The following is a 26,671-nucleotide window of genomic DNA, read 5'->3' on the forward strand; positions in this document are numbered from 1 at the left end:
GCGCCGCGGGCAGGCCGCTCCCCTCGGCGCGAGGGCGGTGCCGCCCCGCGTCCTCGCCCGCCTCCCTCCGCGTCCCGCGCCGGGAGTGGCGTCCCGCCCAGCCAACGACAGCGCCGCCTGCCTGACAGTTAGGCCGCGGCGACCAATCGGCAGGCCGGGGGGGCGGGCGCAGCGGGCCTCGAGCGGCGCGGCGGGCCGGCGGCAGGGCAGTCGGCGGAGGCGCAGCATGATGCGGCTGTGGCGCGCGGCGCTGCTGCGGGAATTACTGCTGCTCGGCCCGCCGGGGGCGGCCGGCGGCGGCGGGCCCGGGCCCGGTTCGTGTTCCAGGCGCCTCCCGCCGCAGCTCGCAGCCTTGGGCGCCGGCCCCGTCGCCGCCCGCCGCGGTCCGGGCCCGGTGCGGGGTATGTGCACCCGCTCTGAGGGCGCCTTGGAGGAGCCGGGGAAGGGGGCCCAGCAGCCGGCGGCCCCCAGCGAGCCCCCCGACGGCGGCCGCAACAACAACCACGGAGGCGGCGGCGGCAAGGAGCTGGTCGGAGGAGGCGGCGGCGGCGGGGGAGAGAAGTGAGTGCGGGCGGGGCGGCGGCGGCGCCATGTGAGCGCCCGCGGCCTCCTGACACGCGGGCGGAGCGGGAGGGGCGGGCGGGGCCCGGCAGGTGCGGGGCTGCGGGCGGCCCGGGGGGGAGGGAACGTCGGGCGGGCCCCGGGTGCTGCCGCAGGAGGGCTGGGGGGGCCGTGCGTGCCGTGGGGGTTTTACTTATTTACATATATGTGTGTTTATTGCTTTATTTTCTCGGTAGAATTGGAAGCTGTGTCATCTCATGTTAGTGATGGAGCACATCTATCTGCGGGGGTGGCGGTGCGCGCTGTATTGCGAGCTGAGCTCTCTGCGGGGCCCTCACCCAACGGCTCGAGGCGGCTCCGGAGCACTCTGGGCGCCTCCGGCTCTTCCCAGCGCTGTGTCCGGCTGTTCTTGGCCTTAGGCTGCAATCTGCTCATCCCCCGCACCCGTCTGCGTTGGCTTTTTGAACGCGGGCTGGGCTCAGCGTGCTGAGCCTTTTCTATCTTGAACAGATAACTGCAGGCCTCATGCAGATGCATTTCTTTCCAGTGTGCTTGGGAAGTGCCCCTTCCTGTCTCCTAGGTGGCCCGTGCATCTTCTCAGTGCTACCTCTGGGGTGGCCTAGTTAAAAGCTAATGCCAGGCTCCTTTCCCCAGCTTTGGTGTGCCTCTTATCTAGATGAAGAGAAGGCAGAGAAGACACGAGATGAGGAAGGAGCGCCTTGCTTTAACATGCAGTCAAGCCTGCGTTACTCTCATGCTAAGAGGAAGTCAGAAGAGATTCCACGAGGTCAGGCAGGAACTGCAGCTCTTGGCTTGTACATAGCTGTCCTTTGGAGAGGGGTTTTGGTGTGAACTTATGCTCTTTCAGCCTGTAGGTAGGGGGAGAAGCTGCCTTGGTCTTTTCCCTCTCATTCCAACAAATGTCCAAGTTGCTGGGCTTGGGCCAAACCTTTTGTGCATCGAGTTATGGGCTGCTTGTGAAGGCATTGTTTGTAATTTCAGCTAGCAGGCTCCTTAATCGTGCATGTGTATTGGATTAGGGAACCATATAGGATGTAATACATATAGATAGGTATATTATTATAGTTATCCTGTCTTTCATCATTTAACCTCCTGTGTGCATTAGCTGTAAGTGCAGTGTTTTGAAACAGAAACCATTTCTGGCTGTGCCTGAAGTAGGGGTGGCCTGAAGACTTACTTCCACTTTCAATGAGAAACACAGGCATAACCATTGAAAATATACAGAAGAAAAGCCCCAGTATGGCAGCTGTGGTGGTTGCAAAGGTGTTTTTTTCATAGACTGAGCTTGTAGAACAGCTTCTGCTGACCATCAGTTATGGGAGCTGTGGAATTTCTGACACGTGGGGAGGCTGTAGTCTCAAACCAGTTAAACTGTTCTCATTTTTTGGCCTTTGATTCAAGTATGTGAAAGTCAGATAGTTGTGCTTTGAGCATTCCTGCATGGTGAGCAAAGAATCATTGCTTGAAACCTACAGCGTGTAGTTATCAACAAGTAAAAAGCTGGAAACTGTTTCTTTGTAATTCAGGTTGGGCAGGAATTCCTGGTGGCTCATCGGCCACACTCATTCTAATTCTACTGTGGGACTGCAAATATTTTACTAAAGCATTTGTACGTGGTGGTACCTTACACGTGGCTATCTTTGCTATGTTAAGAAAGCACAGGGTGCAGAAGAAAAGTGTTTCAGCAGACAGGTTTCTGGGCTAACAGCTAGCCTGGGTGAGTGCAGGCTGCGCTCTGCTGCCTGCAGTCTGGTGCTGTCCATTAGTGCAAGGGTCCATTAGGGCAAGGGCTGCTGAGCTGGTGGGTGGGGGGGGTCCGTTTGGAGGGCAGCAGTCCAGTCGCTCTGCAGGCTCACCTGGGACTCAGTACGTCTTGGAAAGAAGAAATGTCTGAGGTTAAGCTGAGAAAGCAGCCATAGATGGGTAATTCTGATGACTAAAGCTTGTGGATTAGAAGGTAATCATTGCTTCATGCTTAGGTATGTAAAACACAATATCCAAGTGCAGTCCTAAATGATCCTGATACAATCTTGTGTAATGCGAGGTAGTGTCTACTTCTGCTTTCAGTCTAACTGTGTTTTCCTTCTTGCATTTTATACTGGACAGTAATAGGATCACATGTAGTTCACCTTAGTGTAAGCTACTTGTGAATTATGTGGACATGTAGTAAGGTGAGGGGGAGGAGCAAGGCAGTGAATTTCCAAGTATAACTGACTTATAGCAGTGCTGGTACAAGCATATGGAATCCAGCAAAGCGAAGCATAAGATTTGTTATCATTGTCATGTTTTTCCCCTAGAAGCACAAGAGAGTGCTAGTGCTCCCTTTCAAGGCCACGGCTGAATTCTGGAGATAACTTTCTGAATTTGTTTTGCTTTCATACTCAGGCTGGATTCCAGTGAAGTCACTCTTGGTTAATCAGGCAGCAGTTCATCTCACTGTGCTCAGCTGTGCAGGTGCATCAAACTGTTGGGAGTTTTCATCCATCCCAAACTTCTCAGCGTAAGATTTTGAAGCAACAGTTCTTGGTTTCACCAGGGGCACTTTGACATCTACTCAGACGTGGCCATCTTTGGCCTGAATGTTATCAGTGTACGGCTTTCTCTGGGTCTTCTGAGCTCTTGGGTAAACGGTTCTGCACAGCTGCTGGTGGGCTCGCTGTCCGACTGGGCAGCAGCCACTACTTGGTGTGACAACTTCTGCAGGCTTCATATTGAGCTACAGACAGCAGCCCTGGCAGCTTTCACTTGTGTCTTCTGGTTAGTAGTGTGCTATCCGTGAGTAGCCTTAACATGACTTCATACCATTTTTTGTTCAGCACATCCCATCCTGCATTGTGCTGGTTATGCCAGGGGGTAGGAGTGTTTCTCTAGGAGAAGGACTCCTTGCTTTTTGTTGCTCTCCCTGTGTGAAATGAGTTGGTAACCGCTGTCCAGCTGTTTGAAGGCACGGTCTGAGATGAGAAGTCAGCCACTGTATTTGATATTGAACTTCTTGGTTAGAATCATATTTCATCTGCTATTAGAAGAAAATCCCCTGCAGTTTGGAATAAGCGCTGTTCTGATGTAGAAGGAAAAACTGGGGGAGGAGTAGGGATTGTGAAGGCCTTGTTTTTGGAATTCATGCATTCTGTTTGCCTTGCTGCATAAGAAACAGCGTGGAGCAAACTGTGGCCTTCCTTCTAGCTCACAGGTTGCAGTACTGCTAGAGAAGGCTAACTGTACCTCTGGTTTGGTTTTTTCCCTTGTTTTCTTTTTTTGTTTTAATTTATCAGGCCGTTATTGACATAATGGATTAAAGCGGAATTTCCACTGTAGTCTGGCTGTTCCCTTGATGTGAGAAACGTGGCTCTTTCCAACCAGTGCTGAACGCCGCTATCTTGCTAAGTGTGCTCACGGTGCCAAAATACAGCTTTTAGGTAAAGCAAACATGGGTTACTGACATCAGTGACCCAACAAACTGCAGAGCAAGCCTTTCTACCTCTGTTTAACCGATAGACTTTATCAAAAGATGGACTGTTTGACACCGAGCTATTTGCTGTAAATATACCTAGCGCTGTCCTCTTTGCTTTGGCAGTCCGTGCAGAGCCGTTGTTAAATTGAGCTGACTGACCCAATATTGAACAGCAGCAGATGTGAGAGATATGGAAACTATTTCACTTTGTGCTGTGGAAGCTGCATCTCTTTTCAACCGATGGGGAAAAAAAAGCAGATAAAAATCTCTGTAATGCGTCTAAAGCTTTTGTCTGTTTTTCTGCCGTCTTCCAGAGAGGAGTTCCGTGTTTGGAGTAATCCTGAGTCCAAGTGGAACAGGGAGGTTTCCTCTCCCAGAGCTCCGTCAGGCCGGTAACAAGTCTTGTTGCGTAGATGTTCTGTAAAACATCAAGTAGTTCTCAGCACTGAGCTGTGTTAAATGCTCTGTGTGTGCGTGGGTGAAGCGCAGGGCTGTAGAGTGGCTCTGTAACCCTGCATGGCCCTAAACCAACTAGATAGCTGCTGAGCTGCAATGCTGCTGCAGGAGGAGAGTTTGATCTGCATGTGGGTTGGTTTGGTTTTGCCACCTTGGTCTGGGCATCCCAAAAGACTGGTCTCTCCAAAGATGAGCAATGCAGTGTGCTGCGTGGAAGACGTGAATTTTCTTGAGGAAAAAGGGTGTTTGCTTGAGGTAGCTGTTAGTGCCCGCCTCGGTTGAGCTGCCAGGCTGTCTGTGCATTAGTCAGCCAGCACTGCTGTTAAAAAAATCCAGGCTGGAACACAACGAGAGTTCTGTGGGCTTACAAAGATGTCTTCTGTTCGGAGTATGGAAGTACAGCGTATTACACTGGAAAATGAGAAGTGAGGTTTTTACTGCTGGTTCTAACTGCTACTTAGGAGGAAGGGGGGGAGGTGAGTGCAACCGAAGAGCTGCAGTATGTTTAAGAGGGTGTATGGAGATAATCAGGTTTTTATTAAAAATAATGAATCATGAGTGTGACCTGTTGTTGAACTGCAGCAAGCGAGTGCTGGGAGGAGAGGGAGGCGTTGCACCCATCTGCAAGGCTGCGTTGGCCACCCGCATTCTGTGCTCCACTGCAGGGCTGATTTCTGCAGCTCCCAGCCCTGCAGGCAGCCTCACTGTGCTGCGAGGGGCTGTTGATCTCAGGAAGCTTCTCCTGAGCAGGAGTTCTACTTCTTGTGTGTGCGCAGCTATAGAAATAGACAAGATGCCTCAGAGCGGTCTGCTTTTAGGTACTAAGTTTCAATCAACAATGTGGATGTATTATAGCGTAGTAATAATGTTATTCGATTATGGGATTGAGCTGTAACATTAACATGTGGTTAACATATTGTGAGACTGCATACTCTGCATTTCCCTTTTTCCTTTATTGGGAAGCATCAACACACTACACTGGCCGCGTTGAAACTGACGTCAACACTTGAGGGTACTAAAAGGAAAGATGTGGAGCCCTTGGCTGCTGTTGCCTGTAGCCCTTTGTGAGCACACGGCTCCTAGAGCAGCCTTTCAGCTGTATGTTGCAGAGCCGGGCCCAGTGGAAGTCAGGGGACTGACTCAGCCTTGTGCTTTGACCTGCTGCAGGGGTGTCGTGCGGTGTCACAGATAGGAGAAGCTGTGAGCTGGAGGCAGCTCTGTGTTACAGCATGCTTTTCTGGGAGGAATCCGATGGCTTTCCTTTGTGCTTTACTTAAAATGGAGTGTTAAGTTAGGAACCAGTACAGATGTACAAGAAGTATGCTTGGTAGTTAACACAGGGGAGAATAGGAGGGCCACTGTTTGGTATTGATAAACATACTGACTGTTTGAAGGTTTATCTGTACTGCATGGAACTTACACTGTCTGCGTTGCTGCTTCTGGTGCGTGAGATAGTTCCTGTTAGTGAATTATGCTGCAGATGGCTTCACTTGCTTTCACTGCAACTGATGTGGCCTACATAAGCTTCCAGAAGGACGGGGCACTCCCAGGAGTTCCTAAAAATAGGATTATTTTGAAGAAAATAATACGTATGCATCACCTCTTGCCTTCTCTTGTCTGTGTAATTCTTACATCAGTCTGCTCTTTGAGCTTTGTTTAAGGCATGCGGGTCTTGGAGTCTGAGGCATTTTTATCTTCTATGCAAGTAGCACTTCTGTCCTCTGTAGCATCAAGCAGAGGGAAATGCAATGTATCTGCCCCAGAGAATGTCTAAATACAATCTTAGGAAGAAATTTGTCAGTAAAAAGGTGTGTGTTAGAAATGTTTCTAAAAACATCGTGTATGTGTCTCTGGTGTTACAGTTTTTCCTACCTTAATCAAAGTAATTGAATTAAACCCTTAGCATTGATACAAAAAAGATCTTTGGAATGAGTAGCAGTAGTTACGTCTGTCATTAAAATGTGTTTCCTTGTGAGTACTGAAACTGCATAAACAGAAATACTCGCTGAACTGATATGTGCATGCTTGTGTTGTGCTTTGTTTTTAGTAAAGTGAAGCAAGGTCTCCTTCCTAGCTTGGAAGATCTGCTCTTCTACACTATTGCGGAAGGACAAGAGAAAATACCGGTGCATAAATTCATAACGGTGAGTTTCTTGTTCCTGGGTGCTTTGTGAGAACTAACTGCTACAGAATGGTTTTGTTTTTTTTTACATTCTGGATGCAAGAATACCAGTGAAGGTATTGATGTTATAAATGGGTTGCTGCAATGAGGAGTGTAACTTTTCCTCTTCCCCAACACTGTTTGTGCAATTGAACGAGGATTCTTGTGCTGTCATTTATTTGCTGCATGAGAGAAAAAGCTTCAAAGCTTCTGTGTCTGTGGCACAACTCAGTGATGTCTGCGCTTAGACAAAATGCATTTGGACACTGTGGATTTTGATCCAAACCTTTAACAGCAGCCCTTTAACGTCTATCTTGATTATCTTGTTGTCGATGCCTCCTGTGGCAGATAGTTTTTACATTAATAAACTACACCGAACAGCGGAGATCTTTGTAATAGCATGTTTTCATTTTAGTAATTAATGTCTTATTGTGGTAGGCACTCAAATCTACAGGGTTACGTACGTCGGATCCCAGGTTGAAAGAGTGCATGGATATGTTAAGACTGACCCTTCAAACAACTTCCGACGGTGTTATGCTGGACAAAGACCTTTTTAAGAAGTAAGCTTTGTTGTCACTGTTACTGTACATATCTGAATGAATGTTCTGTGTGTGTTACTGACATCTGTCTTGGGAGACACCAACAGTACATAGTCGTTTAGTAGGAAGGGGTCCAAGGCAGATGTTGTAATAGTCATCAGTGTTTCATGTGTCAGTGTGTTACCTGTGTGCGTACCTGACCCCACCCTGCAGCTCTTAGACACCAAAGAAATGGATGCAATGTGGGTTATTTTCAATGAGTATGTATATCTTCTGCCTTTTCGCTTTTAATCTGAAGTCAAGGGAGCTGCTTCTGTGTAGTTCAGATCATTTTGGTACTGTTATCAGAGATAATTCTTTGTGAATATATGAGAAATAGCGAAGCTGAACTTAACTCTGCTATACAGGGATTTGAGCTGTAGACACTTCTTTGATCTGTTTCGGAAAAGATTTACGTGCCTTATTTTATTGATAGTTTAAGAGAAGTCTGGTGTCATTTAGCTGAACAATATAAGCACTGTTCAGCTTGTCTTCGGTTCCTTCCGGGCGCACTCCTTCACTCCCCTATTAATGGCTTTTGTGTGCCATAAGATTATGACTTCAGTTGCTCTTAAATCTTGAAGTGGAGTTTGCAGTCTATTTTTGAGTCCATTTTTCTTCCATTTGCAAGGTAAATGATGCGATACCCAAAAGTTTCTTCTTTCAATAAGAGCTTACTTATGTCATAATGATACATTTCTGTTCTGTACAAGCATTTTTTTTTTTAAAGTATTTGAGGTAGTGATATATTGTGTTCCTTCTTTTGTTAGTTTGTTGTGTGTGTGCATAGGTATCAATGTGGGTATATATTCACACACATATAGGTAATTGAGAAGAACTAGCACTCCTTGTGTACACATATGCATCAAGAAAATATTATGGGGAATGGAGATAGCATCAACTTGACTGAATCAATTAAGCCCTGTCCGAATTATCCATCAAGTATTTTGGGCCGCGCATCTGTGCTATCTTATCATTGTAGCACAAGTTTGAACATATTTTTACTGATTATATTGGATTGCAATTTGACTTAGGCTGTCTTATTTTGAAGGCTTCTGGCTTTTTGGAGTTCTCCATTTTAGACAAAGACGTGGAGGAAATTGCCATGTTGCAGTCAGAACGATTCCAGTTTTTTGTCTTCCATTTTGGAAACGTAGTCTGGACGCTGCCCCAGTTTCAGCCTTAAGGCTTCATAATTATCTTGACGCAGGTGTTCATGTTGCATCAATGTACCATAACAGTTTTTCTTGTCGGCTTGATGCATAGCTGAGTAAAGTGTGCAAGCTGAAAAAGGTCCAGCATTCCAGTTTGCTGGTGGTATGCTTTATGTTTTTTGGGAGCCTAACTTGGGTACTAGTATAAAAAGAGCCTAGATAAAACTGAAGCTGCTAGACAAATTAGGTAGTGGTACGTTGATCAATACGCATGGCAAATAGGGGGAAGGCAGAATGGACTTGCTCTGAGAAGGGTGCGAACTTAAGTGAGATGGTAGCTATTAAGTAACTGTTACTAGTCAAATCTTCATTCTTCTTCATATTAACTTGGATTTTTAGACTTACTCTTTGTCACAAGGTACCACTTGTCCTGTTTTGTTGACCTGGAATTGTGGTCTTGCTGGCCAAATCTCCTCTGATCTGCTGGTGGGAAGCAGCAATCTGGGTCTGTTCCGCTCTAAGCATCTGTTACTGGATCTCAAACAGGCTTATCTATTTCCTGTGGAACAGCTGTGCTGCTCTCTAAATCTGGGCAGCAAATCCTGGGCAAAACTTTAATATCTGATATACTTAACCCAGGTATTATTAAATGCTTTCATCCTATTTGTTGGAGGAAATCAAAAGCTATTAATAGAAACTGAAGAGGATTTTTGCTATATTACTTTAAATACCTCTTTTTTTTTTATTCCTTATTTTTTCCTAAAGAAGTCACATTTATGTGTTTCTGAAGTGTCTAAATATATTGAATGCTTCACAGAACTAGTCTTCCTGGTTGGAACTGGAGCTTCTTGTAGTGCTTATACTACAGCTTTTGAATCTGGAAGATAAGCTAAGATCCCTTTCTATTGTATGGCTAGCCTAGCCGTTCCTCAAAATGCATGAGTTCAGAGTATCTTGTTTTAGCAGGTATCTACTTTGTTTGGGAAAGCAATAGCTGGCAGTGGGAGCCAGAACTTTAAAGAGAAGTTATAAATGCTTCAAGTTTCATGATAAAACAAATACAATGATCAAAATGTCATGCTACTCACCTATCTATCTATATTTTTAAGTTAAGTTAAAATTCAAGCTATGTCTTCCAGATTATACAGGTCATAAGACTTGAATCCTAGTCTTCTGTTAGTGGGGAATGCAGGGAGCTGAAGGACACTGGCTTGAGGTGAGATGCGTCCTAAGCTTGACAGTTTTGGCCTTAGCAGGGATGAAGTAAACAAGTCAGTTACAAACCTGTTTTGGAAAACAGTTGTGATGATTTCTTAGTTGTCACTAAAATATTCACGAGAGAGAGTGATCTGTGGATATCTATTCTCTTTGCTCATCCATCTTTCTGATGGGAGTTCATTGAACATAATCCCCTGTTTACCCTTGAGTGAAAATTGCTTGTTGAAGTGCAATACCAGTGCGTTCCTCTGATGCAAATGCATCACCTGCCAGTAACAGACAGAATTGCAGGTTATTCAGAGTCCTTGCTAAGCATACTTCTGTCTTTTCTACCTTGATTTATTTTGACCTCTTGCTCATGTGAACAGCAATGTGATAATACTGCAACCCAACTGCATTGTTAGGTTGATATCAATAAGTTTGGGAAAATAGGGATTTGAGATGGGAAGGTAGCATCCCTACCTGAAACACTATTCATGCATGCAGTATGTAATCAAGTCTATTTTGTTCTTGAAGTTTTCATAGCGCTCCATTTCTTCTGAGCCTTGGCCCTTCTCTGAAATGTAATGTGAAACATAAACCTTCTACAGGCTCTGCTGGGGAGGAGGTGTCAGCTGTGAAATATTAGAGGCTGGCAAGATGTATGTCCTCTATTGATTGAAAGTATCAGTGCTGCCATAACTGTGGCTAAGACCCCTGCTGTGTTGTCCACGTGGTAGTTGTTTGCAGTGCTTGGCTAGATTAACCGAACCCCTGTATTTAGTGCCTGAAATCATACAGTTTGCCTGGATGGAAGGAAACGCTGATCTTGGCAGTTGTAGAAATGCAGTGAGGTCCTGGACCAGCTTGGTAATTTCTGCAGTCGGTTTCTAGCTTAAAGCAATTGAATTATTTAAGTGAGATTCAGTGTAAATTGGGAAGTGCAAAATGCCCTTTCTGTTGCTTCTGCAATGTCATGTGATATCAGGGGAGTGTTTTTCAGTGCATGCTGCCTTCCTATTGTTTCATTGCTCACACTCAGACTTCTTGGGCTGTTTTAATAGGTTTAGATGAACTTCATTTTTTCCTAATGAGAATACTTAATGCTATCTAGGTGATACAGATGATGTGCTGAAGTGCATCTGAAAGTTAAACCTAATGTGTGAATATATTCTTCCTTCTGCACACGTGGCTGCCGTAATTGTTCTTAATTACTTCTGAAAAGGGGTTGAACCACCTGCAGGAAAACTGCTGGGAACAAAAATGGGCAGGGTTTTGGCAGGCTGTGTTAAAAGGGAGTGAATGAGCACAACAAATCACAACAAAACCATCTGGAACTGCTGTTTTAATGTGGACTAACAGTTAATTGCAGGCGGAGCAATTCTCAGATTGCCAGCTTGAGTGCACATAACTTCTTTGCTGTTTCCCTTCCTCTGTGGGAGGGAAGGGCAGATCAGTGTTTGGGATGGCTGTCAGTTGAATTTGCAATCAAGTCTTTGAAACACAATGGAGTCCAAACTGAAAGTGAAGCTTCTGAAAAGGGAAGGGGGTGCCAAAAGAGGATAATTCTATCTGCTCAGTCATCTGCATGCAACTTTATTCTGACCCGGTGTTGACTTCTAACCATAGGATTATTGAAGTAGTGTTCGGTGTGATTTAATCTTTAATTGTTAGGAATAATTCCTAATTGGAAGAATTAAGTTCTCATTCCTAGTGGAGGTCTACGTGGTCTTGAGTTCTCATCTGTCTGAAGTAGCAACCCACTTCTGCTTTTATGAACGCTGCAGGAAGGTTCGGTAGGAATGTTAACAGATGTGTTAATTTGGTGTTAAGCCTGCCTTTCTCTTTCTTGCACTGGGATGGGGCTGTTAATCCCTTTCAAAGCTGATCTTTAACTGTATGATAACAGCTCCCATCCTCTGCTCGCGTTTGTCCCCACCCACAGATAGAGTACTTTGCACAGCTTGTCTCACCTTGTGTTCCCAACCTCCACTTCCTCTGTTTCTCCTAGATGGAGAGAAAATGCCATTTTACTTTGTTGGTTTAAGATGTCCCCGATGGGCTGATGTTTGGAGAGTGTGGGCAATTATGTGATTGTGTTCTAGGTTAAAATAAGTAAAAAATGGTCTGAAGTGAGAGACTTAGTGTCCTTTTTAGTGTTGATTTGGGTTTATTTTGGATGTTAGCAAGGGCTTCATCAGTTTTTCTATTCTAACAACCTATGTATTTTTCAACTCAGCTCAGTTTGGTGTGTTGGCTGCTTCTTTGCTCTTTAGTGCTCCTTTGAACAAGGGCTGGGTTAGGCAACTTCCACTTGTGTTGGCCGGAAGAATTGGGTGGCTTAGTGGACCCCAGTTTCAAGTTTAGATCCTGCTGGAAGGAATATTAATGTTATTTTGCTTTACAGCCCTGCAGCTGTAACTTGAATTAAGAGCTTTAAAATAAAAGGACGTATAAGGGAATGTATTGAAACAATTGTAAATAACTTTTAAAAATAGGGATGAGAAATTGCTTGTAATAAAGACCTGTTATTTTAGGCACGAAAAGTTAATAAGAAACTGTTTAACTGTTTAAACCAAGTTGTCTTTTTGTTGGGTTTAACTGCTAATAACTTTTTCCCTTTGACTTTTTTGCAGGTGCGTACAAAGTAATATTGTCTTGCTTACTCAGGCTTTCAGGAGGAAGTTTGTCATCCCGGATTTCATGTCGTTCACTTCCCATATTGATGAGCTATATGAAAGTGCGAAAAAGCAATCAGGAGGAAAGGTAATGTTGCTTTTAAGTTCAACTCGAAGCTTCTCTGGAATTCTTGATATTAACATTAACCACATTTGTTTGTTCTTTTCAAGTAGAGGACTGCTTTTCCCATTTTTAGCAGACAAGAAATAATGTTGGTCTTTCTAATTTTACCCTAGTTATAAAGCTGCTCTGTTACTTGCTGCTTAAGTTGTCTGTAACTGTTTTTGTAACTTACAACCCGTGAGTTGTGTGAAGTAGCACAACTTTGAAGTGCTAACTGTACTGTGGTTAGTAATTAAAGTTTATACTAGTGCTCTATTTTATTGTTAGGTTGAAAACCCCCAAATTAGACTTTTGTAGTTTGAAAATCCTAAATATGCTGTAAAAATTGGGCACGGATTGCTCTCAGAACGTGCTGTATCATACAATCATAGAGTAGCTTGGGCTAGAAAGAGCTCTGAGGATAATCAAGTTCCAACCCCCTGCCACAGGCAGAGCCACCAAGCTTCACATCTGTTACTGGACTAGGCCGCCCAGAGCCCTATCCAGTCTGGTCTTGAGCACCTCCAGGGATGAGGCATCCACAGTCGCTCAGGGCAGCCTGTGCCAGCTCCTCACCACCCTCTTTGTGAAGAACTTTGCCCTGACCTCCAATCTAAACCTTCATTCCTTGAGCTTAAAATCATTCTCCCTTGTCCTATCACTATCTACCAGAGTAAGAAGTTGATTCCCCTCCTGTTTTTATAATCCCCTTGTGCTGAATGCTGAAGTTTGTATTTTCTTTGGAAAAATACTTGATCTGATAATTATCTCCTCAGTATAACAGTTTATTAGTGTTTTTAGGTTTGCTTTGTGGTGATCAGTGGGATAATACACATGTACCTCTCACATCCTCTCCACATGCAATTATTACCTTAGACATACAGTAACATACAGCTGAATGTTTCGGATGGCCTAACATCTCTCTTCTTGTTTTTTGTTATGACAGGTTGCTGACTATATTCCACAGCTGGCCAAGTTCAGCCCTGACTTATGGGGTGTGTCCCTTTGCACAGTGGATGGGCAGAGGTATATTTTTAACTTGGAAATTTTGCTGTTTTGGCAAGTTGAACTATTTGATAGAGGCAGCACTTCTTGGTACTGCTTGTTTTAACAAACAACAAGTATTGTAGTTGTTTTATAAGTGAAACTTAATTGGGTGTTATTCTTCTTTGTCTTAAACTTCTGGTGAAGCTAAATTATGTTTGTTTTTATGAAGTGTTGCTTTAATAGTATTTGTAATTACATTGTTGAGGTATATTATATTGTTATTATGAGCTGACAACAAATAAATAAAGCTGAGAGTAATTTCAATGATCACCGGAGGACAAGATAGAGGTGATGCTTATGTAGTATTTAGGTTTGAAAGCTGATCATCTTCTGTCTGATAGCATCCATGCTTTGATCTAGACATGACTTTTGCATTTTAATATTGTTACTCTACTGGTATTTTTATAACTGCCTTACATCACTCAAAGAATTTCACAAGAATATTCTTTACAAGGGAAGCGAATATATAGAAACTGGACTGAACTTTGTTGTGTTTTTTTGTTGCTTCAGATTTACTAATCTGTCTCCTGTAAGGGTGCATATGGCTCTTAATATAAGTTACAGGGTTATTTTTTTTCTTGAGCAATGACTCAGCACAGCAGAAAACAGCCAAATGTAAAGCGGTAATCTCACGTCATCTAGCTGACAAGTGAGGTAAACAATTGTGTCAGCCTCTGTGACCTGATGATGTAACGTGCATGTTTGCTTGCATCTCTACTGTACTGCAGTTGGATGCAGACATGCTGTGTAAGCTGAGTATCAGATTTCTTAGGTGTTTAGTTTGTCCCAGCTGGACGGAGCATTCTTGAGATCATTGGACTGCTTTATGGTGTCAGTGCACTGGGGGATGTTTTAATGACGTCTGTTATGATCTTCTTTTTTTGTTCCTGTATATTGCATGGTCTGTAATCTCTAAGGAGGTGCTACACAAGTTTTTTTGGTGTGCCTCTTAAATGCATTAATCTTAGTGATATGCGATACCACCATTTCAGCTTCTTACTGAAGTGGCCAAGCTGTTATAAAACAGTTTCTAAAGTAAAGAATATTCTTCTTGATTACCTTTGAATTACCATTTGCATCGTTTTGGATATAGCAACATGCACTAATGAGAGCTTTTGTAAGAGTAGGTTTTGTGGTTGTTAATCTTATTTAATTCTAGCTTATGTAATGCCAGAATGTTTCTGTGAATTTCTTTGGACCTCTCTCAGATTTTCTGCCAAAAAATAAAAAGGCACAAACAGTTGTGATTTTGCCATCAGACATGTGATAGCTTGGAACCTTTTGTTCTCAACGGGACATATGCTGCTTGTGTGAGTCATTCTCTCGAGCAATCTGGGTTAGGTGTTGCAAGTAAACTTTCTGAAAGATGTTAATTCATGACTTTGGTAAAATTCCTATGCCACTCTCAGTGAGAACAGAACTGTTGGTAGTTCAGTTGCTGCCTTTGAATTCCTAAACAGAATTGGCTCTCATTTTTGCTCCTGTATCCATCACTATGTGCAAAAGTCTGTATTCAGGTTGTCTGTTTTCAGTTGAATAAATACGGTGCTAGAGTTCTGGTGCAAACTCATTTCTTAATTAGCTCTTAGTTATATCTGTTATAATGACCACTTAGGTCTTGTTTAGTGTATGGAGGCGATGGTTAAAAACATAAAGCCCATTCATTCTGTTCTTTAAAATCATAGAATGGTTTGGGTTGGAAGGGACCGGTAGGATCATCTAGTTCCAACCTTTATGCTGCTGACTGGGCACCCCCTGCTATCTAAATGTAGCTGAAATAACTGTATTTTTTGTGTTACTAGTCCCAGTGTGCTGAAAACTGAATGAAACAACGCAGCTGGAGAATGGGAGAATTTAAGCATCTTTGTTTGTGTTTTTCCCAGGCATTCTGTTGGAGATACCAAAGTTCCTTTTTGTCTTCAGTCCTGTGTAAAGCCTTTGAAATATGCTATTGCTGTTAATGATCTTGGCACAGAGTATGTGCACAGATACGTTGGTAAAGAGCCTAGTGGATTAAGATTCAACAAATTGTTCCTGAATGAAGATGGTAAGAGTTAATTAGTATTTAATTTACAGAACATACTACCCTTTACCCCCCCTTTTTTTCTATGTTACTCTATCCTCTCAAGTCTTGCTGTTATTATCATTTAAATGTAAAAGCTCTCTGTATACCGTCAGGCCACTCAGTGCTGTGAGAATCTGGTGCTGATGCCAAAGGCTGGGGCTGGTTAGTTTACAGAGGTGAAACTGAACATGCTTTCCAGTGGATGATTCCAAATTGAATTTGTCCAGTGATTCCCTGTGATACTTATTCTTGTCTGTGACAGGAGTGCTTTAGCAGTATCTAGATAATTTCCTTTTTGAATGGCATTTATAAACAAGCATGAAAAGTGCTATTTTGAGTTATGGTAAAAATGTGGGGAAGATGAGTCACGTAACCTTAAGGGAAGTGCTGGATGTTACCTCTGAAACACAGATGCTTCCAGCAGATCTTTCTCTCCCAGTAGAACTATGTTTCTGTTGTCATGGCAATCTAATTAATAATACTTACTCCATATAAAGTTCTTGTATTTCTTAATTGTCTAGTACTGCAAAGATTTTAAGGTAGTTTTAAATCATAGTGGCAAAAACTAACAGAACAATAAATGTTGGTAAGTGTCATTCACGTTTAGGGTAAGGTCTGTGCTGTGCAACGTAAATGTGGAATCTTACGCAGCCATCTGAATACTCAATTTCAATACCCTTTTTAATCAAAGGAGGTGGTCTGCCATGCAGTTCAGATTGCTGGATGATTAAAACAGTTTTCACGCTAATTAAAAGTTGCTTCGGCTAGCTTGGGAATTTCACATAGTAAAATACTTCTGCAATATGCATCACTGGAAATGCTAACTTGTTACAGTGATGGAGTCACTTTGTGGTATTCCTCCTGCTGCTGAGTTCACACTGAAGTGTGTCTGACAAGACTGTATCTATCTGATGCCTTTTTTAGGAGGAACAAGTCACAGCACACCTGTCCTGTGTGTTAAACATTGGTTTTGTGCATGTGTGGTAGATTCTGCTTCCTGCACTCAAGGGTTGCAGATCAGTCATGCTGGCAATGCTTAATTCCAGCAATGGACAAAAAGGTCAGAGGAACTGATGACAGAAAAGCAGTGTCATTTGAGTTTACAAGCTCAAAGGAAAGGTCTGGTTTGCATAAGGCATAACTGTGTGGGATGTTGTTAGAGCAATCTTACTGGTTGTCTGGCAGATGGGAGTTATAAAGAGCATGCATGTTTTTCACTGATTAATAGTGATGTCCAGGGGAGAGAACTAAGATAACTGGATAAGTCGCTTTTTCTTTTGAGCTTAGATGCATCTGTTAAGTTTGTTAGCTTCCCTACATTAAAAGATGTAGTAGATGAGCATCCCTGTCCTACAGTACAGACAGAGCTCGGTAGTAAAGCAGCGTGTTTGCTCTTCAGGCTGCTAGGCAGGTTGCTTATGCAGGAGAGAAATGACGCAGTGCTGTGCTTAGTCAGGGCATCCCAGCTGAAATGGCACGGCTGTTACAAGTGGTGCTTTTCATTAAGGTTAAGAAGATGAATTTATTCTGAGGTATAATGAGATGATATGATGAGACAAGAGACTTGCAGGGACACCACCTAACAGTGTTTTTTTTTCCAGTTGAAGTAAATCATTGCCTTTATTTGATTAGTGCGTGTTTAGCAGTGTGTGCCTGTTAGCTTTCTGGAGCTCGATACCTCTTTTGAAGTTGAACAGATAAGCCTGTTCACCTCTTTGCAAACTGTGGTGATTGCATTTTCTGCCTTCATTCCTTGTTGTTATATGGTGTGCAGTTCCTTGCAGGTGGTTTCTCCTGGGGAGTTTAAATGAGTTGCTGCTGTAAGGAGAAGCCTGTAACTTCAGATTGGGGCAAATGAAGCGATGAGGGCCAGCGGTCCCACATCATGCTTAACTTGAGGGAATGTGGATGGGGTGGTAGGTAAACTTGGCTCCTAGGAGGGAGAAGAGGATGCATAGGAAGGGTGTGTATTCTCAGTAGTACTGGGAGGATTTCAAGACAGCTAGATAAAGCTGTGGGTGACCTGGTCTAACCTCAGCAGTAGCCTTACTGTGAGTGAGAGGTTTCATGAGATGAGTTGGCTTCTGACCACCAGTATGAGATGCTCCAAGTCACTCATCTTCTGGCAGCTTAGAAAACAGCACGGAGGTTTTGATCCTTAAGGAGGCAGAGTTAGGAAGCTGTTGAAATGGTGCAGTCTCTCAAGTTTCTAATACTGCGTATATCACATATTAAAAGAGCGAACACTTGTTGTTTCTAACTGTTCTTCCCCCCCCTCGCACCTATTTGGACATCAGGTAGCAGCAAATAATAGGAATAATTCAAACCTGTTACAACATTGAAGTATTCTGAATTGATAAGAGTTTCTGAGACACTGGAACCCTCACAGGGCGACATCTTTGCTTAAAAGAATTAATTAACAGTATTAAATACTGGGAAAAGTATTACTTGTATTTCAGAAGAAGGTGATGGAAGCCTCTGGGTTGCTGTATTTAAGCACGGCAGTGAGGAAGTCAAAGAATTGGGGTGGCATTTTATTTCTTTAAATTACTCCTTGAACATTTAAAACCACCAAGACTTGGAGAAGGTTTGTAAGTCCCTTGGGGGATGTCGATTCTTCTTGTTGATGCCACATGGATCAAATCTTGGATCGCTGGAGGAGATAGAGTGTTTTAAAGAGAGAGAACCTTGCCAAACTGAGGTATTTACTGGATTGTTAAGTAGCGTTGGGCAGTTTGATCTGAGCTGTAAAATACTTAGCAAAGAATTGCCAAAAAAAAGAGGAAAAAAAAAGTTAGATGATAATATTTCTAGTTGAAGTTAGTATTCCTTTGTTATAGTTCTATATCTTGTTTCTTATCTATCATTTTTTTTGCTTCAACCTTAGTCTGGTTTTGTTTGACAGATGTCTCTTTGGGCACATTTGTAATTGAAAACTTTATTTCACAGACAAGCCTCATAACCCCATGGTGAATGCTGGAGCAATTGTGGTCACATCTTTAATCAAGGTAAAGAAATCATTTTTAGTTTCTCTCTGAGAGTTTTAATAGAACGTGGGAAAGTATCTTCATATGTTTTCATTGGTTGTGTGCAGTATCTGATGGCAGTTTGCTTGTTAGCAGGTGGGCAAGCTGGGATGTTTTGCAAATAGAACGCTTCCAAACAAAGGCAGCTTCAGACTTACAGTTTTTATAAGTAGTAACAGTGCAGCCAGAAGACTTTAATGGTTGAGATTTTACTGTTGTTTCCTTCTTGAACTGCGTAACACTTGAAATGTTAGCAGCATGTCCCCATGAACGTACTCTGTGGCACTCTGGTATGTTTCCAAATGTCTCATGGAACATAAACTAATTTCCTGCTGTGAGGAAGAATTAGAAGATCCTGGGGTTTCTGAGGGTGATGCAGTTAGATTCCCACCTTCATTTTAAGATGAAGTCTATCTACTATTAACGTACTGTGTAATTGAATTACTTTCAACTTATGATATGCTGTTTCTTTTGGGATGCTTAATGTGCTTTCTTAAATGTGCTTGGAAACAGCCAGCTGTATTTGCAAGAGTATCAGCTGAGTAATGACTTTATCTATTGTAAATGACATAAATTTCATGTAATTCTAATACTTGCCCGTTCCTTGCTGTTTCTGCCTTTTGTTTTGTTTTTCATTGGTAGGCACTGATAGAGTAAAACCTGGCTCTTGGTTCTTTAGGACTAAGGATACCCGCTTAGAGGGCTGAGGTCATGTCAGTGCCCTGGAGTTCTGAAGTAGAGAACTTAATGCTGTTATTTCGGAGATCTAAAAAAGCCTTTGTCTTCCTTGTGTTTCAAACTTCTTTAGCTACAGTGTGTTTCCTACCTCCTGTTTCCAAATTGTTGGTTTTAAAGTTATTTAGATCATGATTTTATTTTATTTTTTTGTTATTTTATGTTTAAAGAAGGTGTAAAAACTCCTGCTTAAAGACATTTATCTTTAATAGCTGTAGGTGAAAGAAAATGGCCTTAAATATGACAGGTAAATTTATTCACGTTTAATCTTTTTCAAGGTTGACTGAGTATTGAAATTCACTCGGATAACAGTGAATTTTTAAGATATGACTTAACACACTTGTCCAATGTCAAGATGTCAGACCTACCTAGAACATGCCCTGTTGGTCGTAAGGCAAAACGCAAGCATGTGCCTCTTGCGGAGGGCACATAGTTCTGGATAAATGGTTTACTTTTAAGTAGAGAAAGTGAATTTGTTGATTGCATGTAATTGTGGTATTTGTTGAAAGGCCGGGGGTTTGTTTTGCAGGGTGGGTTTCGGTTTGTTTTCTTGTTCTTTTCTGTAATGTCCTTATTAAGAGTATTGCACTGCGCTGATGTTTTTGCATGTGGTAACTGCACGTCTAATGGACACATATCACACTTATCACTTCATTCTTTGTTTTCACTGTGATTAAAATGTAGCTTTCCGTGTAGTGTTTTCACTAAGATACCATTTATCATTTGACTAACTAACCAAACTAAACATGGTATTCTCAAACAAGTTAAACGGAGGGTCAAGAACTTCCATACAGGCTGTGTTTTCTTGTCAGATAACTTCTTCACAACCTCTTTCTTAGCGTCTTTCCTCCTAAACTGTTCAGTGACTGAAGTAACTCCAGTTTGTGTTTGATCTAATCTGACTTAGCTTTTTTTCTGGACCAAGTGGCTTCATTAACCTCTGTTCTGCCCTCAGTTTCTCTGCATTCGTGTTGTTTGATTTCAGGTGTTATTTGAATACGTTGACGGCTTTATATGGCTTGTGGAGTCCAAGATAACGAAAGAAAATAAACAAGAGCAAGTTGGTCACGTGTGACAGGTTTATGTAGTGATAGCATGTTGATAGTTCAGGGGTGATTGGTGCTGTGTTTCACCTTTATTTTACATCCCTTGAGAGAGATGTGCTATATTATGTCTTCCTCATTTATGTTTTCTTGCATCTATGACGTGGGGCAACGACTCAGCCAGCAGAGATTAGCATGTGTGCCTGTGTAGATAACTGCCCTCCAAGTCAGATATTAATTAAGATGAGCTGTGGACAAGACATGAAACTTAGAGTCACATAGGTTTATTTTTTGTTGTCAGACGATGCAGTATCTTTGTGTTTTGTGGTGGAGGAAATGATTCTTGGGGTCACAAGTCCAGCTCTGACTGCACACTTTAGAACAGAGCACAGACCCAAGCTGTCACGCTAGTACTTGATATCTCTAATAGTGAATAATAATAACAACATACGGACGTGGCAAGTCATACATTTGTTTGGCTTATTGTGTGACCTGCTCTTACCAGCTTACACGATTCTCCCGATGTGCTTGGAACGTGTTCAGATGTTGCCTTAACTTGTGGCTCTGCTCTAACTATGTTTGCGTTGCAAATACAAACTGTTTCAGCAGTGTCAAGCGTGTATTTGGAATGAAAATCTTTCAGTGAAAGGACATACTATAGTCTGGCTTTAGTTTAATTAAGATCATAAAAAGCCCTGAGGGCCTTTGTGCTTGTTTATAATTGTACGGCCATTTGTCTTTATTGCTAGCTGAGGCTATATAGTTACAACAATACTGAAATAATAGCAGTGAGAAAAATAGAAGTGGCAGTTATACCATCTAATGTGGGTAAATGCTCATAGGATAGAATACATTTTTCACGTCTCCAAGGAGAGACTTCAAATGAGGGTTCAGCTGCTGGCCAGTTTTAGTGCAGGTGTGGTTCTCTTGCAACACCCAGCTTTCTGTAAATCACACTGACTAGAAATCTTTGTCCACAGTATAGATAGATGGAAATGCTTTCTTTTCCTGTGTTTCTGTAACGTTATACTTGATTCTCAGGGCGTGACAACTACCAAATGATCTGTGGTTGTGTCAGTAGCCATGGCTGCCTGGGGCAGTTTCTTAGGGGCGCTGGTGGTAGAGGTGTGCAGGGAGCTGTGTGTGCCTGTGGAAGGAGTTGTCAGAGGAACCAGGGATTAGTTGGAAGTCATTCTTAATTTTATGTGTCAGGGTTCTGTCTGTAGGTTTTTCTAAGTGACCAAGGTTTGGGCTCCATTCTGGGGCTGTTCTGTGGGCTCTGCACAGTGCCTGTGGGCTGCAGGGGGGTGGCCTGCTCCTCTGTGGGCCTCTCTTGGGCTGCAGGGAGCTGCTGCTGCTTGTGCCTGGAGCACCTCCTGCCCTCCTTCCACACTGACTTTGGAGCCTGCAGGGCTGCATCTCTCACGTTTCACCTCTTTCTCCTGTCTGCTGCTGCACAGCAGTTTGTCCCTTCCTTATGTCTGTCCTCTGAGAGGCTTGACTGGTGTTGCTTGCTGATTTGGCTCTGTCTGGCAGTGATCCCTAGCTGATCTGACATGAGGATGCTCTGGGGTTCTGCTCAGAGTCCATCCCTGGCGCCTCTCTGCTACCAAAGCCTTGCTGTGTAAGCCCAGTGTAGGGTGTGCAGCAATACTCATTGTCCTGTCACAAAGTTTGGTGTACGTGAAGGTGAAAATGCTGATTTTTGTTGACACTCAGGAGAACGTAACTAGTAGAATAAAAAGTAGTGGATACTGTATACTTCAGAGCATTCTAAATAGGCTGGTTGAGTGTCTGTGTCCATTAGCACTGTGAAAACCTGCCTAGCTGTTCCCAGGTCTGTCTGTTGTCTGAATACAGTCTTAGGAAGCCTATGCAATTCTTGAGGAGAGGGGAAGAAAGGCACGTTAATTCCTGAAAAGTGGCTAATATTAACTACTTTTCTAACAAATATTGCCTGATTTTTCTTGTTGCAAGCTCTGGTAAGTATCCACATGTATCTCCTTTCCTGTGTAGATGTAGGCATGCAATGTAATCAGTTTTCCTCAATTGCTTTGTAGTTTTCCAGTAGAAGATTAGTAGAAGTACCTTGTTTCAATATAGGGAAGGTCACTGGAAACCTTTGACTGTCCAGAAGGGCAAACCCAAAGCCAAAACCCGATGCTGGACAGCTATAGCTTTGTTGTAGTAGTGAGCGTTTACAGGATTGTTTTGAGCTATCTTTGCCAAGTTGGATTTTTTTCTGTCTATCTAACTGCCTCAATCTTAACATCTTCAATTTCATTTTGTATTCATTTAGAAATGTTGTTTTCATATGTATATACACACAAGCATGTGTACAGTCAGTGTGTATATGAACATATGTTCCAGTAAATGCAGTAAGTGTTTGTGGACTTAGTGCATGGAATGTTTCCTTCTGTGTCCTAGACAGGTGAATTGCATCTGAAGAAGAAGAACAACAAGAAGGAAGTGTTGTCTTAGTACTCCCAGCCTCATAGAAATAAGAAGCATTTGTACAAGAATGGATGGGTTCTTTCTTTGTATAAGTGATTATGGAAACATTGCTCAGCACTCTGTTAGGATTTACATGTTGACTGTGTTTGTGTCTCTTCAGCTTTCTGGAAGGAGGGAGGCATGCACTTGTAAGCTGCTGAAGCAGGGAATTGCTAGCTTGGTCTTTTAGTCATCAAGCGTATGGAAGCCAAGTATTCTGTTTCAGTTGCATTATGTTTAATTCTTTCTGAGGTCTTAGTCCTATGAATACTGAGGCAAATATCTTAGGTGCCGTGAGCGGTGTAACGTCAGTAACAATGAGTAACAATGCTCTTGTTTAATGTAAGGTACTTATGGATGTTTGTGGGGCACGAAGGACTAAAAATGAATTGTCCTGATGTAGCATGGAGAAGGTTTTATTCATAAAACGTGAGAGTAGTAGAGAGCAAGTGCTGCAGAGAAACCTCTTTTATAACTTGATACAGAAGGAGTTCACATTGGGTCTTGCCCACAAATGGTGTAGGCTGCTGGAAAAGCCAGGTTTTTATTGAAGGGCGAGGAATTCTTTTTTTCAGCTGGGAAGAACAAAAAGTCAAGTGTGATGTATTTCTGTTTTGGCAGAAAGCATGATCCCTTTCTCCCTCTTTCTATTTTTTTAACCAAAGAAATTGTTTCGATTTATTATGTCTAACCATACAATTATCAATGCAGCGTCCCGTAACTAATGCTGACCCACTTTCCCAGAAAAGATGTTCATTGTGCATTTGAAAGGTTTGAAAAGGTTTTTGTGGTTTAAATGTTGTTACATATTTTACAGCATTAGGATCTATGGAATATTTTGACAACTGCAACAGTTCAATGAAGTTGGTAATTTCTTCTTTTAATTATTTTTTCATTGAACAGATTTGGAGTTAAATTTGTAAGGCTTGTGTTCTGGTATATATTATACAGGAACATTTTGATGATATGTCATATATATATATTTTTTATTATTACAAATTAGCTTGAGATTGATTCTAAGAGTAAAGCTGAAGCATAAGGTGACTATGGGCGTGTAATTTGGACAAAGCAGCGTGGTGTTCCTTTTAGCTAGTGACCGTACGTGTATGACTGCACTTCTTGTAGCTGAGTTGGTGCACGGGCTGCAGAGACTACTTGCAGCACCTTAATCCACAGCCAGAGTGGGAAATGAGGCTGGCTTAATGCATTTCATTTAGTAAAATGCTGGTTCATATTCAGTTTGTTCTACTTCTCCCCTATTCTCCCATACTAAACATCGTCCAAGTAGTGCCTCAAATAGCTTCCTAAACAGAGTATTTTATATAAGTAAGCTATCTTAAATACCGAGATAATTTATAAAAGCATCTTCTCTAGATGTATCATTTCCACTTGTGTATATGATGCCATTGTTTTTTTAAACAACCTAAAAAGATGCTACTTCCAACGGTTCCTGCTCAGCCCCTCCTGTCCCCCAGCAGACCATGCACTGTTCTCTAATCTCCCAGCCCTGTTTCAGTGTCTGGCTAGAGGGATATGTGACAAATTGTCAGAGAGTAAAGAATTAATATGTCCTCAACTGGCAGCTTCTAAAATTGAGCTCACTCTTAAAAAAATGGGAAGAAAGCCCTGAGTAGCACCTTTCACCCCTATATCCCCACGCCCCCGTACCAAAGGGGGGGTTAAGAACCAACAGAGAGGAAACGAACCTCATATCCCTTGACCCTACGAATGAGTATTCATTAGCATCCTTATGAATTTTAGACTTTATGTTGCTAGCAAAGTAATGTACTTTATGATGTACTACAGTATGTTGTGAAATTATTTTTCTGTTTAATTTTTTAGTAGGTAGGACGTTAATCAGCTATTGAATCAGATACATTTGATTAAATGCAGTTATTTTCACAGTAAGGGGTAACACTTCATTTTAAGTCTTTAGTCTAAATCTGTAGTATGGGCACTAGCAATGGAAAATAGCTCAGCCTTTGTGGCCTGAATTTTGCTATGCTCAGCTCTGTTGATAATGTAAGATTACCTGTGTTTACTAATCTATACCAAGTTAGTGTTTTTGTTATAATTATCCTGCCTGAAGTTTATTTTGTGTTTCTTGTTTTAACTATTTTTGTGTTAAACACGTAAAGTTGAGTAGAGAACACTTAAAATAAAGCATACCTTTCTCAGTCTAAATCCATTTCTAACGTGCAGGTGTTTGATAACTCTTAGATGGCTTTTTATTTAAATGACTTTTTCTTTAAATGATGTTTAAAGATTTACTTATCTAACACCTTAATTTTTTGGTAGTATATGAAATGACCATAGTACTGTATTCTTGATTAGCCTCTTGCCTTAGTTTTATGCAATAAAAGTCCTAATGTTAATTGAACTAACTTCTTTCCTATGTTAACATTCCTTGTAAATTATTCTTTCTTTTCTTGCAGCAAGGAGCAAATAATGCAGAAAAATTTGACTATGTAAGTGAATTACGACCCTTTCTTTACTGTAACTAAAATGGGTGGCAGCTGTCTTGTATTTCCACCTACAGTTACCTTGCTATTTTAAGTCCTTTAAAACTCTTCTTGATCTGTATTTGCTTAAATAAAACACTGAACAATTTGGGCTGTGTTTACCATGAGACGGGTATAGGGTAAGGCTGAGTTGAATGCTGGTCAGTTGTAATTCTCATATCTGTAAATGTTGGCTTGCCTTTTTTTCCCCTTCCTCTCTGTCTTTAACAGGTGATGCAATTCATGAATAAAATGGCTGGTAATGAATACGTTGGATTCAGTAATGCTACGTAAGTATTTTTATATAGTTATTACCTCAACTGATAGTTGGCATGTTGAGTTTACAGGGTGGTTTTGTTATTTACGTTGGGAGCCATCATTTAAATATTACAGGGTCACGTTTTGGCTTAAAATTGTCAAGGAATTTGTGCTTGTTTCTGTGTTGCTGTGACTGGTCTGATATTGAAGTGATCGTTTTCTCCTTGAGATCTCATTATTCTGTCTTAGTGCTCCAATGCTATGGCTCTGAGAGCTCTAAGTGGAAATCTTACCTTTCTGGCGCTCACCGCTTGTCTGGTTTGGTACCAGTAGTTGATGAATGCTGCTTTTTTGATGCTTTTGCTGCAGCTTATTCTCAGAGGTCTCGGCCTACTGCTGTCTTTTTCAAAATGCTTCTGAGAGAATGATCTTGTACTTCTTTGTCTTAAATACAAGTCAACTTGTGTCTGTATAGATAACCAGTAACATATATGTTCAGATGTTAAAGATGGACTCCAACTTAATTCACTCCGACAGAGCTCACTGGGATGAGTTTTAGGGCAGTTTCTGGTCTGTAAGTAGATAGCTTGTGTTCAGAAGTAACGTGTCCTTTAGCTGTGGTATTATTGGGTTACATTGTGCATTTCTGATTTCTTGTTGTTTTGTTTCAAGGTTCCAGTCTGAAAGAGAGAGTGGAGATAGAAACTTTGCCATTGGTTATTACTTGAAAGAGAAAAAGGTTGGTCTCTTCCGTTTATTGTGTTTCGAATATTGAATGCTTTTCATCATCAATGAACCTTTAAAATTTCTTTCATTTCACATTCAAGGTTATCTAAAGTGTTGTAGTACTGTAAATGTGTTTTTATATTGTCACTCAAAATGCCTGGTCTTATATAGGGTGTGAATACATAAAACTTTCTAACAATACCTGTAACCTTATTTCTTTACAACAGGACGAGTAAATTCTCATGTCTTAAATGTGTAGTCTGTGTTGTACGGATGACTTTGTAAGACTGGATGCGTTTTGCTATTAAAGCACTTAAAGCTGCTGAGATCTGCACTTACAATACTAGAATACATAGAGTAATATATACTCTAATATATATTATATATATTATATATATATAATATATATAATATATT

General features: G+C 41.8%; 1 protein-coding gene across 3 annotated transcripts in view; it reads left to right on the forward strand.

The window, feature by feature from the left end:
• The first annotated feature begins 201 nt into the window (after nucleotides 1–201).
• GLS (glutaminase) overlaps nucleotides 202–26,671 on the forward strand; it is a 49,237-nt gene continuing 22,767 nt past the window's right edge. For 2 of the 3 annotated variants that reach the window (XM_072341745.1, XM_072341746.1), the window contains exons 1-10: nucleotides 202–561; nucleotides 6,537–6,633; nucleotides 7,089–7,210; nucleotides 12,216–12,345; nucleotides 13,307–13,386; nucleotides 15,291–15,454; nucleotides 18,422–18,480; nucleotides 25,205–25,237; nucleotides 25,502–25,560; nucleotides 26,201–26,267. In XM_072341745.1, coding sequence (XP_072197846.1) covers nucleotides 227–561; nucleotides 6,537–6,633; nucleotides 7,089–7,210; nucleotides 12,216–12,345; nucleotides 13,307–13,386; nucleotides 15,291–15,454; nucleotides 18,422–18,480; nucleotides 25,205–25,237; nucleotides 25,502–25,560; nucleotides 26,201–26,267 — 1,146 coding nt within the window. In that variant the 5' untranslated portion in view covers nucleotides 202–226. Of the gene's footprint in view, nucleotides 562–4,347; nucleotides 4,426–6,536; nucleotides 6,634–7,088; nucleotides 7,211–12,215; nucleotides 12,346–13,306; nucleotides 13,387–15,290; nucleotides 15,455–18,421; nucleotides 18,481–25,204; nucleotides 25,238–25,501; nucleotides 25,561–26,200; nucleotides 26,268–26,671 lie in introns of all 3 variants that reach the window. The other variant, XM_072341747.1, reaches the window with a different exon arrangement.

The sequence above is a fragment of the Excalfactoria chinensis genome, chromosome 7, assembly GCF_039878825.1.
Source record: "Excalfactoria chinensis isolate bCotChi1 chromosome 7, bCotChi1.hap2, whole genome shotgun sequence".
Classification (NCBI taxonomy): Eukaryota; Metazoa; Chordata; class Aves; order Galliformes; family Phasianidae; genus Excalfactoria; species Excalfactoria chinensis.